The sequence below is a fragment of the Musca vetustissima genome, unplaced genomic scaffold (assembly GCF_032173495.1).
Source record: "Musca vetustissima isolate MV318-11 ecotype Yass unplaced genomic scaffold, APGP_CSIRO_Mvet_v1 utg34814, whole genome shotgun sequence".
Lineage (NCBI taxonomy): Eukaryota > Metazoa > Arthropoda > Insecta > Diptera > Muscidae > Musca > Musca vetustissima.
Genome location: NW_026879866.1, coordinates 150,659 through 168,209, shown reverse-complemented (window position 1 = coordinate 168,209; position 17,551 = coordinate 150,659). Strand labels below are relative to the sequence as shown.

General features: G+C 33.3%; 1 protein-coding gene across 1 annotated transcript; it reads right to left on the bottom strand.

The window, feature by feature from the left end:
• Positions 1-1,568: 1,568 nt before the first annotated feature.
• Positions 1,569-12,803, bottom strand: LOC133325024 (A-kinase anchor protein 10, mitochondrial). Its single transcript, XM_061533851.1, has 3 exons — positions 12,476-12,803; positions 3,443-3,658; positions 1,569-3,178 (listed from the first exon to the last, which is right to left on the bottom strand). The coding sequence occupies exons 1-3, from the start codon at positions 12,801-12,803 to the stop codon at positions 1,569-1,571; spliced, it is 2,154 nt and encodes a 717-aa protein (XP_061389835.1).
• Positions 12,804-17,551: the final 4,748 nt, after the last annotated feature.

Below are 17,551 nucleotides of genomic sequence, written 5' to 3'. Positions count from 1 at the left end.
ATCTTGAAAGCGCATCCTCAAAATGCTTATCGAAATAGCATATTCGATGGTCATCTTTTCAAGTGGTCGTTTAACTGAGACCGTTGAGGTTTCCTTGACATCCTCGGACAGACAAATTTGATTCGTACACGGACTCAGCTCTTCAAACATTAAAAATGCGGTATGAGTACACAAAAATTGCGGGCAGGGTTGAATTCCCTTCTTTGTATAACGAAACCCCCATGACAAGCGTGGATGGCAATCATGATATTACGGAAAACAAAATGTCTTGGATACAACTTGTAGATGAACAAATATTTCCATGGAGGTCTGCATCTGAATCACCGGAAACCTGGTGGTTTAAGAAAATCGCTGTCAAGTCCGGCAAGAAAACGTAGGAAAACCAAAGAAGCTCTGGACAGGAAGGCGTATTGAAGGGGAATTTAAATAAACCCGAAATCTATAACTGAAAAGGAATTCCTACGAATTAGTGAACACCTTAAGGCAGGAGGAAGTAAGAAATAGTCTATACAACCAAGGTATCAAAGGTCTTAAGAATTCCGACTTTGCGTACCGTTGCAAATCGGAAAAAGGAGACGCGTTAGGAATCACAATGACTTCTTTGGAAACGTCGTTGTCAAGCACCACAAAAAGTGGATAAACTAAAGAAGCACTGGAAAGGAAGGCAAATCGAAGCGAAATCCGTTGTTGCCTATAATACGTAGACAAAAACTCGAACTCTATAACTGAAAAAGAATTCCTATTAATTGGGAAACACCTTAAGATAGTGAGGAAATACGAAATAGACTATCCAAACAAGGCCTTAAAAGAACTCGTAGTCGTAAGAATTCTCACTTCGCCTACAGTGGGACGACCACCAATGAGAAGACGATAGTCGGACCAAGAGGTATCAATGTCTGCTGCTCGACCATCATCTCAAGACCATTTTCCTTTTGACCGAGGCAGATCATTGGAGCTAACTCTTTGGTATGATTACCAGTTTTAAGGGGGGTCAAATCGGAGCTACATCTAAATTTGAACCGATTTCAACAAAACTTCGCATACATCAATCTGGACCTAATTCAGTACACTATGCAAAATTTAGGGTCGATCGACCTAACGTTGGGTTATCCAATAATTCACTACGCTGAGCAAAATTTTGTGCCAATCGCCATAAATATTGATCTTTGGTGCACCATTTACTTAAAATCGGACTAAAATATATATGGGAGCTATATGGGGTTGTTCATTTAACGACTTGGAACTTTAGTAGAAAACTACAAATTATCGTTTTTCCTTATGTGACTCCGATCTTTTCATTCCCAATGTTAAATATTTTCCTAGGAAATTTTGAGATTATTCATTACTTGTATTTTGTGCAGATCTTTTTTGGGTACATGGGTAGTGGTTGAAAAATTATAAATAATTTTATCAAAAAACAAAAAAAAAACATTTTTCAAATGTTTTAAGAGATTCCAAATTAAAATAGAGAGCGAGATATTTGTATACAATTGTTTACAACAAATTAAAAACAAATAACAAAAATATATATATGTATATAAAAAAGTAAACTTAAAATAAAAAAAAACTTACTGTACTACTTTGTGCATTTTTGTCGTATCCACATTTGATGATTTCGTATTTGTTTGATTCACAGCTTCGCCAGCAACAGCTGCTGCTGACGTTCCCATAGTAACACTTGTAACATCTTTGACAATCATCTCAGCCACTTGCCAGGCAATTTCTTCTTGTACATTATCCTCCGGTAAGTTGACCAATTTACGCATAGCATTCTTCAGACGATTACCGCTAAGCGCTGGCAAATGCCAATTGCTTGTGAGGCTACTATGCGGTGTTTTATGCAAAGCATCAGCGGGTGATTCAAAATCTCGTTCATAACGGCCCAATGAATTGACACGACCAAATTTTAAATTATTACAATTTGAACGATGCCATAGTAGATCGGGATTGGTCAACTGCGATGAGTCAATATTCAATTGGAATTGTTTTAAATTTGATGTTGAGGAAGAGGCGGATAAGCCATGTTGTTGATGGGTATGCGGAGGAGTTGGATGATTACTATGATAATGATTATCCATTGAGGCCAATAGGGTGTTATGCTGAGATATTGTTATTTTGCTATCTAACGTACAATCGGATAAGGTTTTACGATGCCGATTTGAGGTCTTATCACTGACACATCTACGCAATGCAATTTTAGATGGAATCTTCAATAGACCCTCCTTTGGTTCTGTTGTAGTGTCATCTTGAATTTTTGATTTCAGTTCATTCAAGTAATTGGAGAATAGCGAAGATTTGAGAAATGATTTTAAATATTTACGTTCCAAATATTTGGCCGCCACTTTGAGCGGTAAATCGAAACAGTGATATACCATGCCATCGGTACAAATGGAAGCCTCAACATGACCTCTCAATTTATTTGAAGACCATAGTTTGGTTTCATTTTGCAATGAGAAGAATTTCTCATAGATTATCATGGCATCGGATTGAGCCTCTTTTTCATTTAAATATCCCGCATCATGGCTGAGATAACTTTTGCGATAGTTAATGGCTGTTGACCAAAAGTCCAAACAATCTCTTTCCTTGTGCTGTTCCAGATATTCCATAAAATAGAACAGGGTTACCTCACTGTGTAGTATATCATTGACATTCAAACACTGCTGTTCGATGAGATCGACACAATATTTTGCATAGTAGGTACTTTGCAAATAATCATTGAGATATTCCTTTTCCAATTTATTGAAGACATATTCCTGGGCCTCTAGAAAACAATCGGCGGTTATGGAAGTTGCAGCTTCATCATCACCCCTCGGCTCCTCCTTTTTACATATAATCAAAGATATTTTGGATAATATATCCACTGGCAAATCGATACGTTGCTTGGCATCTTGTATTAAATATTTCTTATAAATTGCTAAAGCATCTTTGACACTGGCCACAGATATAATGGCATTCTCACTTATTTCCGATAAATTACTCATCAAACTGCACAAGGATAATTCGGAGGAAGCTTTGAGTTTATGTCGACTATCGTGGTGGTTGTGGTTGATGTTTTTAAATAGCATATGCTTATTGGTTTCAGCATAGATTTGTGATTTTTCATCATCGGTTAGGGGTTTGCGCATTGTTAAATCACACAAAGTTTTCAATTCAGGTACATGACTGTTATCGGTAATATCTTCTTCTACTTCGCCATCATCAGGGATATCACCATCATTATCATGGAGACTATTATCATTTGTTGTAGTTGCTGGCTTGTGCACTACTCCACTGCATTTCATGTCATTGATATGTCTACCACTGCTGGCCGTGGTAATATCTCCTGCTTGTTGTCGTTGTTGCTGCTGCTGTTTGCATTGCAGCTGATCATCATCGGTATCATTTGAGCTTGCATTTATTGCCGTAATTTGTTTTGTGACATCCGTTGTCGTTGTCGTTTCACCCTCTTCGGGTATTTGTTGTGCTATCATTTTCATTTTGAGCTCCTTTCGCAATTGTGCCAAAGCAGCATTTTTAAAATTTTTCGTATCCAAATAAAATTTTATAAACGCCAAAGCATTTTTCCTATCCAAATATTGAACAAAATAGCTGAGGCAATTGGGTTCATTAACAATGGATGTTAGGGTCATCGATAAACGGGAATGATATTTAAAAAGATCTGAAAATAGAAAGAAAAGAACAAATGTTAGTTAAAAATCTATTCCAAAAGTTTTAAGAATATTTTTAGAGGACCTGCTAGAAGCATGGGGTTTTCTAAAGAATAAAAAAAGCATTGATTTTTTATGGATAATTTTTTGAGGATCTGGTAGATGTATGGATTTGTTAAAGATAATTTTTTGGAAGCATGGATTTGTTTAATATACATTTTTTGACGACCTTCCAGAAGTGTGGATTTTTAAGGACTATTTTTTGAGGACCTGGCTAAAGAGTGAGTATTAAAAACGAAATATTCACCTGCCAGAAGAGTTGATTTTTTAGAGAATATTTTTTGAAAAACTTCGGGAATCGTGGATTTTTTAAATAATAACTTTTGTGGACCTGCCAGTAGTATGGATTTATCCACAGCATTGATTTATCGATTACCGCTAGGGGCCGACAATTGCCAATTACTTGCGGTGTTTTATGCAAAGCATCAGCGGGTGATTCAAACTCTCGTTCATATCGGCCCATTAAATTGACACGAGCAAATTTTAAATTATTACAATTTGAACGATGCCATAGTAGGTCGGGATTGGTCAACTGCGATTAATCTATATTCAATTGGAATGGTTTTAAATTTGATGCTGAGGAAGATTTAAATGATTTTCAGAATCACAAATGAAAATATGTACAGGACCACAAATAGGCATTATTATGAAGGACTTTTAGGACCACAAATGGAAATTCTTATTAAGGACTTTCAGGACCAAAAATGAAAATTCCTATTAAGGACTCACAAGGCCTGAAATGGACATTATTATGAAGGGCAGTTAGGATTACAAATTGAAGTTCTTTTTAAGGACTTTTAGGACAACAAATGGAAATGCCTGTTGAGGACTTTCAGGACCACACATTTTTTTTAAGAATAATTTTTATTGAGGACATTAAGGACCAAACATTAAAATATTTTTAAGTGTATTTTTAAAATTCTTTTTAAGGACTTTCAGGACCAAAAATGGAAATTCCTGTTAAAGACTTTCTGGACAACAATTAATTCTTGTTTTTTAAAGGAAACCAGCAAAGAAGATGATAAGTCGGACGGAGTCAACTATATGAAACCCTTAACCGCTTTGGGTACATACAAGAGATGATAATGTGTACAATATCCTGTCGATAGAAGGGACATAGCATCTTTGGAAGACCATTGAAATGGAATCGGGTGAAAAAAATTGTGATCCACATAGATATTAGGATCAATAAATAACATAACATTCTGAAATCAATGAAAAATTGCATGTTGAACTTGGATTTTTTGGTGCGACATTTGTATGAAATCCAGCAAAATTATGTATGGGAGCTATATCTAAATCTGAACCGATTTGAAAAAAAAAACTTCACAGACGTCAAACTGGACTTAATTCAGTACGCTGCCTTAATCGAACTAATATTGGGAGTTTGGAGCACATATATCTAAATCTGATCCGATTTCAAAAAAACTTCTTTGAAATCCATCTGGACTTAATTCAGTACGCTGTGCAAAAGTTTGTCTGAACCGGACAAATATTAGGAGTTTTGTGCACCATTTGCTATAAATCGGACGAAAATATATATGGGAGCTATATCTAAACCTGAAACGATTTCAATAAACCTTCACAGATATCAAACCGGGCTGAATTCAGTACGCTATGCAAAAATTTGTCGTAATCGGACAAACCTTGGGAGTTTTGTGCACCATTTGCTATACATCGGACGAAAATATATATGGGAGCTATATCTTAATCTGAACCGATTTCAACAAAACTTCATAGAAATCAATCTGGACTTAATTCAGTACGCTGTGCAAAAGTTTGTCTATTACCTAAAATCGGACTAAACTATGTATGGGAGCTATATCCAAATCTGAAACAATTTCAATAAATTCAGTACGCTACGCCGAATTTCGTGCAAATTGAAAGAAATATAGGGACTCTGGTACACTATTTACATAAAATCGGACGGATATATATATATATATATATATAGGAGCTATATCTAAATCTTAACCGATATTCACGAATATTAGCACACATCATTCTATGTTCTAAGAAATATAGGGACCTTGGTACACAATTTACATAAAATCGGACGAAAATATATATTGGAGCTAAATCTGAACCGACATTCACGAATCATAGAACATACCATTCGAGGCTCAATTCAGTGCATGCATACATCGACTCAGAAAGTGATTCTATGCATATACTCAAAATCTCGTTTCCTTCTGCCTGTTGCAAATATATGCACAAAGACATAATACCCTGTGGTCAAGGGTATACAAATTTTGACTTTCAGAACACCAAAGATGATGTATTTTGAGGTATACTGAAATAATCGTGGGCCTTTTTTACTATATTTTGAATAGAGAAGCGATTTAAAATGAAATAATCTTCTGTATGTTTGTTTGGGGACAATTTTTGTAGACATGATTGCCGAACTTTTTAATAAGAATATCATAAAAAATACTTTGTCAATTATTGATGCGAATTTTTATAGGTATGTAAATATTTTCCATATTCGTGGATTTTTCAGCAAACAACTCATAAAACCCCGTCACCCTCCTCTAATAATCATTGTAATTTATTCATATTTTTTTCATATCACGAATGGGAATTTTTAATTATCAATAATATCAAAAAAATTAATAATGAAATAATCGTCAACTGAAAGTAAACATTTATATGTATGGTTGGATATACAAGTTAGCACATCCCTGCCAAACTAACAGGCAACAATGTTGCCTTTGTGAGCTTTGCTTGGTTGACTGTTGTGTGCTTAGCATGGAGTCGTGTTACGTCTGGTGGCGTGACCATGGGAAGTGTAGTGTCAGCGTATTGTCAGCAATTTTGATTTGTTTAGTTTAAGTAGAATAAGTTTTTGATGTGAATAAAGAAGTTAGTTCATTCTAACTCACCAAAAGGCACACAAGTCTTTTTATTAACTGGCGCCCAACCGGGTTTATTTAAAGGATTTACTTTGAAAAAAGTAATCTCTGACCCAACCCAAGTCGTCCAACTCGCACAAAAGGAATAAGCTCAGCACAAAAACAAGAACAAAAACTACTCAAGTCGTCCAACTCGCACAAAAGGAATAAGGTCTACACAAAAACCAGAACGAAAACTACCCAACGGAGGATCTATTTTGTATGAAGTCGTCCAACTAACGCAAAAGGGATAAGCTCTACACTCTAGAAAAGACGCCCTAAGAAGCTCTAAGGATCCACTAACATATTATAATATAAAACAAAGTCATGTAGTGGAAGTGATGCAAATGTGGTATAGGTTGGTAATGTGGTATAGTCACTTTTTTTTGTAAACTGAAAATTTTAGAATAACTGAAACATGTTCTATAGTTTGCTGTTCTCAAAAAAATAAGATAGCAATGACCTGTTTAATTTATTTAAATCGCGTTGAGAATCAGTACCAAAAATAAAATTTTTCGTGAAATTGACTTTTTTTCGGTTGAAGTTTAAAAATAATTTTTTGTTTTACGGATGTACTTTAATCGTTATTACTAACGCATTAAAATAATCAGTATGAACTAAAAATCAAATAATATGCGCGATAGCACCACATAATCACCAATTTGAAAAAAAAACTAGACATTTCTTCAGTAAACACAAGTGTAGGTAATGTGGTATACCTTGATTCTGCATGAAAAAAGGCCAGCACTAGACAAAATCTCATTACTATGTGAAACATTTGTACTCTACGAGAGTCGACCATGAATCACAAGGATGAAAAACAAAGGCTATGAGTTTTAACAACTTCTCCATACAACAATTAAATATTGCCATGTGTAGACATTATTATATAATAAAAATTAAAGTTGCACTCAACGTATCCGTTAAAAATCTTAACAGGCATAAATCTCGAGCTAATTCGCATTCATTAAAAACAATAAATTATATAAGATATCAATTGGAAGTGAAAATTATACTATACCACATTAACATCATGTGGTATACCACATTACCTGCACTTTTTTAAAATCAATTTTTATGGGATTTCAAATATTTTCTCAAGTATCTCTTAAATTGTTAGAATAATATTATTTTCAAATTGATACATGGAAAGACAACACATGTAGCATGTTAAGTGCAAAATTTCAATTTAATCGGATAAAAAATAAAAATTTGGCAATCTAAAAACAAATGGGTATACCACATTTGCATCACCTCCTATAAGTGTATTACTCATTGAATTTAAAAAAATTTTTGTCGAAAAATTGTGTGTCCAAAAACAGGTGAAAATATCAAGAGATTTTTTTTTTTTTACTTCGTATAGTGCGTATTTAAAATATTTCAATTTCTGTGAAGTGATTAAGATTGTGTTATACCAACTTTTCTATAAAAAAAGATATTATGAACGCGGACGAAATTTCAAAATTGATAGAATCCGCTGTACGTGCAGCGATTCAGACACATAAATCAGAAGTCGACAAAAAAGTCGACGATCTATCAAGAAAATTGTCGTCCATTTCCATAGGAGAAACACTTCCATTTCGTTGTTGTTGGTTTGTTTCTTTGTAAATTCTTGCACAACTATTAAACTTTTTTCCAACTGCCTCTCCCTTCTACCACTTTGACATGACAAATGACTTCTTTTTTGCTTTTCTTTTAGGCAGTTTGTTTTATTTTTTATTTGTATTTTTTGTTTAATTTTTAATTAGTTGGAGATTTTTCTTTGTTTAATTTTATCCGTGTTTGTTAGCTGAAATATGTTTATTTTATTTCCGCCGAGACTAAAATGAGGAAATTATTAATCCTTTCAACATATAATTCCTGTAAGTACTCCTTTCTCGGTTCACTCTGTCAATGGACAAACACCTATTAAACAAAAAATGTTTTGTAAATTTATTCGGCATGAACTCTACATTTTTCATTTTGCCAACTTTAACAACATTTGACGCTATTGTGGGCTTAGACCTATTAAAACAAATCAATGCAAACATTTCGACTGTGTTCTTAGGAAACTGCTCGATGCAAACATGAGAGTCTCTATTGAAAAGTCAAATTTTTTTTAAATCCGAAGTTGAATACCTTGGCTTTGTCGTATCAAAAGAAGGTATAAAAACGGCACCATCAAAGATAAGTGCCATACAAAATTTCCCAGAACCAACGACGTTGTTCGCTTTGAGATCATTTCTTGGGCTAGCGAACTATTACCGATGTTTTATAAGGGACTTTGCCAAAATTGCAAAACCTTTAACCGATAATTTAAAAGGAGAAAACGGAAAAATTCCTGCAACCAAATCCAAAAAGGTTATCATCAATCTTAATGCCTCCCAACTGGATGCATTTTACAAATTAAAAAATATTCTATGTTCAGAAGACGTCCTGTTGATGTACCCTGACTATAAAAAAGCATTCGACCTTACTACTGATGCATCAGGGCATGGTCTAGGTGCTGTTCTATCCCAAGAGGGAAGACCAATCACTATGATTTCTAGAGCGTTATCGGATAAGGAGTTGAATCTCGCCACAAACGAAAGGGAACTTCTAGGAATAGTCTGGGCTCTAAAAACTCTAAGGCATTACCTTTATGGTGTGAAGACTCTTAACATCTTCACTGACCACCAACCGTTAACATATTCAGTTTCGGACCGTAATCCTAATGCACAAATTAAGCGCTGGAAAGCTTTTATAGATGAACATAATGCAAACTTATATTATAAACCAGGAAAAGAAAATCAAGTTGCAGATGCGCTATCAAGGCAAGTCGTCTATGCATTAGAGAACGAAAATTCGTCAGACATGGCAACAGTTCATAGTGAGGAGTCATACACCTACACTATGGAAAGCTCAGACAAACCGGTCAATTGTTTCCGCAACCAAATCATTCTGGAAGAGGCAGAATTTCCCGCCACTCGAAATTTTATACTTTTCGGAAACAAAACGAGACATATCATAGAATTCGGGGATAAAAACGAAATACTGGCTAAACTTGTTGATGCAGTCAATACTGAAGTAGTAAATGCCATTCATTGCGACCTACCTGTGTTGGCTCACATTCAACATGATTTGATTAAAATGTTTCCTTCAACAAAGTTCAGATTTTGTAGTAAATTTGTCGCTGACATCTTCAATCAATGCGATCAGAGAGAAATTGTTGTAAGTGAACACAATAGAGCTCATCGGGCAGCTCAAGAGAACGTAAAACAAATCCTTTCGGAATACTATTTCCCCAAAATGGTAAAAATAGCGAATGAGGTTGTTGCAAACTGCAAAACCTGTTCAAAAGCTAAATACAATCGACACCCAGAGAAACATGTTATAGGAGAGACAATAGTTCCTTCATATGCCGGTGAAATTCTACATATTGACATTTATTCAACTGATAAAAAACATTTCTTAACTTGCGTGGATAAATTCTCAAAATTCGCAGTGGTACAGCCAATAGCCACCAGAACAATTCTGGACATAAGAGAACCGATTCTCCAATTAATGAATATTTTTCCAAACACCAAAATTGTCTATTGTGACAATGAGAGGTCTTTCAACTCCGAGACTATCAGATCAATTCTGAAAAACAGGTTTAATGTCGAAATTGTCAATTCACCTCCTCTACACAGCACATCAAACGGGCAGGTAGAGAGATTTCACAGCACTCTTGCCGAAATCGCAAGATGCCTAAAAATAGAAAGGAAGATCGATGACACTGTCGAACTCATCTTACAATCGACCATAGAATATAACCGGACAATTCATTCTGTCACGAATGAGAGACCTATTGATACGATACATTCTACACCTTCTGAAGTAAGAGAAAAGATTAAAGAGCGAATCTGTAACGCGCAAAACAGGCAGTTACAATACTTCAACAAAAGTCGTTATGACAAAGTTTATAACGTGGGAGACAAAGTCTTTGTTAAGAATAATCGTAGACTTGGAAATAAAATGACCCCACTTTATGAAGAAGCTACTGTTGAAGCAGACATGGGGACAACTGTCCTAATAAAGGGGAGGGTGGTCCATAAGGACAACCTAAGATAATCCTTTCAATAAGATGTCTAAATGTTTCTTCGTCTACCTTTTATTTTTCTTTACGCAGGCTAACACTACAATTGCTTCTTATGATAAACCTCACATTTGCAAAGATTATTGATTATTCGCATTCCGATTATATCCCAATTTTGGACGGGAACGCGATTATATGGAACAAATATGGGTACTTAAGACATACGACAAACCTTACAACGTATTCCGAGATATTAGACGATACAAAAAACGCAATACAGATCTTCCCTCAGACGCATGTTAAAAAGATATTGGAGGCCGATGTATTGCATATTGATACTCTTTTAACAACACTCACCGTACATCATCGGCATGCGAGAAGCATCAATCTTATAGGCACAGCACTGAAGGTTATTGCCGGTACACCAGATGCCGATGACTGGGAGGATGTCAAATTTGTCGAGAAACAACTCGTAGATTCCAACAACAGACAAATAGAAATAAATACGAAAATACAGATCCAAATAGAAAAGTTGACCAATGCAGTAAACACAATCTTAAATACCGAACGAAAGGAACAAATTGATACTGTTAAACTTTTTGAAATTTTAATGGCTAGAAACAGAATGCTGCTTATGGAATTACAAAATATAATTTTATCTGTAACTTTGGCTAAAATCAATATTATAAATCCCACAGTTTTGGACCAGGATGATTTAAAATTTTTTATAAAAAATCAGATCAATGAGCAATACACAGATTTTACCATATCAGAACTAATGTATTTGTCTAAAGTAAAAGTAATATCAAATGAATTTTGTTTGCATTTTATCATTAGATATCCCATTCCAATACGAACATGTCAGAAAATTTCTTTATTCCCAGTTCCCCACTTCAATAAAATTATTCAATTCGCTGACACCAACACTGTGGTAGACTGTGAAGGAAAGACTTATTCAGCAACAGATTGCAAGCACGCAATATCTTCAACCTATTGTCAACTGATGCCAGAGTCAACCTGCGCTCAACAACTCATATCGGGTAAATCAGCACACTGTAATACGCAAAGCAATAATCTTGAAAAAGTGGCAGAAATCGATGATGGAATTGTCATTGTGAATGACGCTATTGCAGAAGTGAAAGAAGCAACCGAAAATGTAAGAAACATAAACGGCACATTCCTAATAACTTTTGAAAAGAATGTGACTGTCAATGGTACGCTGTTCGTAAATAGAAACAACATTGATATGCGGAAACCAGGAACACCATCATTTCCCTCAATTATTATAAACAACCACAGCGAAATTTTAAGTTTATCATCTGTCCATGAGATGAACTTGCAAAACTTACAATATATTGGCGAACTTGAAAGAGATGCAAAAGTGCGGCCAATATTAGTTGGTTGTGTTGTTTTTATGAGTATCGGATTACTCTATTCCATATTGTGCCTCATTAAGCGTAGGGTGAAGAAGAGAGAACAGCGAGATTTTAAATCTGCCGTCGCAATGGCTATAAAGAAGACCGAGGACGGCCTTCACTTAAGTGAGGGGGTAGTTAGCACATCCCTGCCAAACTAACAGGCAACAATGTTGCCTTTGTGAGCTTTGCTTGGTTGACTGTTGTGTGCTTAGCATGGAGTCGTGTTACGTCTGGTGGCGTGACCATGGGAAGTGTAGTGTCAGCGTATTGTCAGCAATTTTGATTTGTTTAGTTTAAGTAGAATAAGTTTTTGATGTGAATAAAGAAGTTAGTTCATTCTAACTCACCAAAAGGCACACAAGTCTTTTTATTAACTTACAACTAGTTGATTACAAAACACCAACAACAACAAAATGGACTTACCATCATCAAATCCCACAATTGAATTCACAGCCGCTGTTGGATTTGTTGTTGTCATCGTTATACTATTGTGTGCCGATGATGAGGAGCCAACACCACCACCAGCATTACTACTAAGTGCACCTAAACTTAAAGCACCATAACTGAGAGCATCATCACTGTCGGAGATTGGCGTGCAACCAAAGTTACTGCCACTTACAGATGTGTACATTGACGTCAGACCCAGACCCATATTGGTGAGTTCCTCGAGAAAAACTTCATCGCAAAAACTTGATGTTGATCGTAATGAATGACGTTTTGCAGCGGCCTCTGCCGCTGATGCTTCAGTCATATCTTCAGGTGTAAAAATTCCACCGACCATGCCACCACTGCCGCTGCCGCCGCCGCTGTTGTCGTGGCCAGCATTATAACCGCTATCAACTTGATCGACCACAGCAACAACATCGTTATTGTTGTTTTTGTAATTTTGGTCATTTTCATTAGTGGTATTGAGGCGACCTATAAACAAAAAAGAAGAAGCAAAAGAGAATCAACAAAAAATATTCAACATACAGCTAAAGAATTCGAAATTTTTGTTTTGTTTTGGGAATGTTGTTTTTGTTAGTTTTGATGTTGTTGTTGCTTTTTCTGTTTAAATAATAATTTCAAACACACACCTATTGTTGTTGGTGGGCAAAGAAAGTGTTGAGAACAAATATTAAAAATAACAGCGGCTTCAATTGATGTGAAGCCGAGATTTTTTTAGGTTCAAATGTTGATGACACTGGGACTTGTTTAATTGGACACTATTAATTATTAATATTTTGTCACATAACTATTATTTATAAAATTCCGGAGAAATTTCATCAATAAATAACAAATCACTTCTTTTTTCTCTTGTTTTAATGACTAGCAATAAAAAATAGTCATGATTGTTCAAAAATCATATCTTTGAAATACTTAACCGCCCCATCTTGCTTAATCTTGCCTTTGGAGCCCCAAATAGAAGAAGTTGGTCTGTCAGGCTCCACCATGACAATATAGAAGTAATAGCAGCAGCATGACCATTTTTGCTCTGTCAACGTCGCAGATTTTTCTGTTTTCTTATCCCGTTATTGATGAAAACAAAATTCGTCTTACTTGCTTACCTCTTTGTTTTTTGAAATATTTCAACATTCTTAAGACATTCGTTGCTCTGTTTTATTATTAAATTTCACTTGATTTTTTTACATTTATTAAATTAGAATTGTTTTATTACAAAATTTTTTCACTCGTAGAAAAGTTTTTGTGCGACTTCCTGACTTTCTGCTGCTCAACAAAAATATAAATAATTCACAAAACTCTCTCTATCTCTCCCCAATGCAAATAAACATGACAACAATGATGGAGTGTTGCCATATCTGGTGGATGTATTACAACGGCAACAGCTGTTCGAACAGGGATGGGAATGTGAGATGGAGGAAAAGGCAGTTATATGTAATGAATACCAAGTATTTGTTGTATATTTTTCTAAAGGATATTAATAAAAAAAAAATATTGGATTTAATATAGTGGAATTTCGATAGGGATTTTGACAAATATATTTTGAAGGAATATTTTGACAATTAGAAGAGTGATATTTTAAAAGAAATATTTTTTGACAATTGTAATATTTGATATTGTAAAGATTATTTTTGAGCGTAGGTTTTTAAAAATTATTTTGACAATTGTAAACGTTTTCAGGGCCACAATCGTGGACTTTTTAAATAAGATTTTTTGTGAGACTTTCTGAGCCCTAAGCGTGAAGTATTTAAAGAATAGTTTTTGAGGGAATTTCTTGGCTATAAACGAGGACTTTTAAATAATATTTTTATTATGAATATTTTTTGAGGAACTTTCTGAGCCCTAAACGTGGAATATTTAAGGAATATTTTTGAGGGCCTTTCATGGACTAAGCATGGACTTTTGAAAGAATATTTTTTGAGGGAATTTCTGGACTTTTTTTAAAAATACTCTTGGGGACTTTCTGAGTCCTATGCTTGGACTTCTTAAAGAAGACTGTATGAGGGACTTTCTGAGCCCTAAGCGTGGACTTTTTATTAAAGAATATTTTTGAAGAACTTTCAGTCCCATAAGCGTCGACTTTGTGAAGAATATTTTTTGAGGGATTTTCTGGTCTTTTTTAAGGGGGACTTTCTGGGACAATTTTTGATGGTCTTTCTGGGCCTTTCATTTGACATGTATACAATGAAATTGACAAATAAAATCCACTGGGTTAACGAAATCCGGTGTAACGTTCGTAAATGGTGCACCAAACTCCCAATATTAGTTCGATTGAGATCAAATTTTGCTAAGCATACTGAATTAAGTCCAGTTTGATGTATGTAAAATTTTTGTTGAAATCGGTTCAGATTTCATTTGGTTTTGCACCCGATTCCATGTCAATGGTTATCCAAAGATTCTATGTCTCTTCTATCACATCTTCTACACATTATTATCTCTTGTATATACCGAAAGTGGAGAAGGGTATCATATAGTCCGCCCCGTCCGACTTTTGAACTTTCCTTACTGGTTTTGACATTGAACTTGAGAAAAGACAGCTCTGACTTTCGCTGACTGGGTAACGTTATTAATAGATTTTGGGTTATCAATGAAGAGGGGGACTACTAACGTTTTTTTGTGTTTTTTCTATGGCAGGAAATTTCCTAAAAAAATCATTTTTAAATTCCTAGTAAGTTATCCAAAATAGAGCTTTTTAAGGCAACCTTATGGCTTTTTAATTTACCCTTATGGCTTTAAAAATTCACAGAAAATTCTCAGCTCAAATTTCTAGTTAAGATTTTATTATTAGGGTAGGTAGGTAGTGGTTTTGGAGTTTTCTCGGCGGTTTTAAGGTTATATTGGCTGCAGTTGCCCTTAATAATTGATGCTCATTTGATCTTGTTTCTTCCCAGGTAGTACTTTAATATTCGTAAAAAATTCGCCGCGTCTCTTCATCACCGTCAAGACCAACAGAGTTTACTGCAACACCCTCTACAGACGATTTCATTTCAATAAGATTATAGATAGCTTCTTCGGTGCTTGATAATTTTTGCTCCTTGTTTGGGCCGTCTCCTGTTCCTGTTTTGTATTTTAAATTCTGTACAGTTTTTTGCCTTACATATTTTTTTGGTCAGCCCAAACCAATTTAAAGTAATTTTGAAGAATGAATGGATTATGTTATGCAAATGAATGTGAAAAAAATTAGTACTAAACCTTTTCACATTCGGCGATGCACTTATTTGGTGGTCCAATTGAATATAGGTCATTTTTCGTTTTTTTCCAAAACCGAGTAAGCGTGAAATATCAGGATGTAACTCCATCACTTACACTAAATGCTGCAATTGGGTTTTATTTGTCTTCGACATACATAAATTCTTTTATTTATATTTCGATTTATATTTGAAAAACTATACTTACATTTTTTATCTCTCTTCGATTTTGTTTGTGAGATATTTTGAGAGGAAAAACACAAATCGAACTTTCTTATGATGCCTATTTTTTTCTCCTTTATCCCTTTAATTTTTCGTTACGATTGCGTAATTCGGAGAAGAAAGAAATTCCGCACAGAATTATTTTTGACAATTGGGCTGAATAAAACACCAACAACTTTAGAGGGTTTAGAACATAAAATAATGCTTTTATTTATATAATAATAATAATTTTTAATAATAATTATAATATAATTGATTTATTTTTTTTATAGAGACTGATTTGTTTTTTATTTATTTTTATTTTTCTTTCATTATGAATAAAGTATATTTGATGTATGTCTGTCTGGGTATATATATAGAGAGATTAAACAATATTTATAAATGTTTTATTTAATTATTATTAATTATTTTTTTAATTATTTTATTTTTCAATTATGTATACATGTAGATAGTTTTTGTTGTATTAAAGACATTATTTGATTTTTTTAAATATCGGCATAAATATATATATATATATATATATAGTAGAATTTATTATATATGTATGTGTGTATGTATGTGTATATGACAATCGTTTTATTGTAATAATGTTATATAAAGCGAAAAATTACTTATATAATTTATTTTAGTATATTATATTTTAAGTTTTATAGCAAAGAAAAAAATGCTATGCATTGGGTTTTAATTTTTTATCGCATCATATGTGTATGTATATAAATGTTTATTGTTTTAATATATTATTTTTTTTGGTAATTTTTTTCGCGTGTTTGTTTTTATATATAAAAAAATTGTATTCGCCTGGGCTATTTAATTTCTATAAATTTCGTTTTTATTGTTTTCTTTTTTTTTATAATTATTTATAAACGTTATTTGTTTTTTAGTCTTTATTTTTTTATTATGAAAAAAAAACAATAAATTTTTAAATTATTTTTTATATATATTAATTATGGAATATATACATTATGATATAATTTCTTGTGTGTGTGTTGTTTGTTTGTTAAACAAAAAACAATTTCATAGAAATTAATATATTTTTATATTATATATATTTTTTATTATAATAATTTTACTAGAAACAATTGTGTTTTTTAATTTATTTTTATATAAATATATAAAAAAAGAAACAAAAATTTTATTTTTGTCTTAAATTTTTTTTGCTTCAATTTTTATTTTCGGTTTGTAAACAAAAAAAAATTATTTTTTTTGGTACTTAACATTAAAATGCTCAGCTCATTTTTTGTTGTTATTGTTGTTTTTTTTATTTGTTGTATAAAAAGAAAAGTTAATTTCACATTTTTTCCCAAAAAAAAAAAAAAAAAAAATAACACAAAAGCCGAACTTGCTTCGAATACCATTAATCCATTTTGCTAATTCCAAATTTTGTATTTATTAATAAAAAAACTTTACGAAAATTCAATAAATTTTTGCTAATTCTAAAATTTGTTATAAATAAAAATAAAAACTATTAGGAAAAATGCTATTTACTTTTCTGATACATGGGATCCATGGAATAAAAAAAACTTAGAGAAATTAATTTTGTTTTTTTTTAATTTTTTTCCATTACATTCCCTATTAAGGTCTGTATCAATCAATTCTGAACACAATCGTTACCAAAAAACAAAAACGAATAAAAATAATATATGTATAT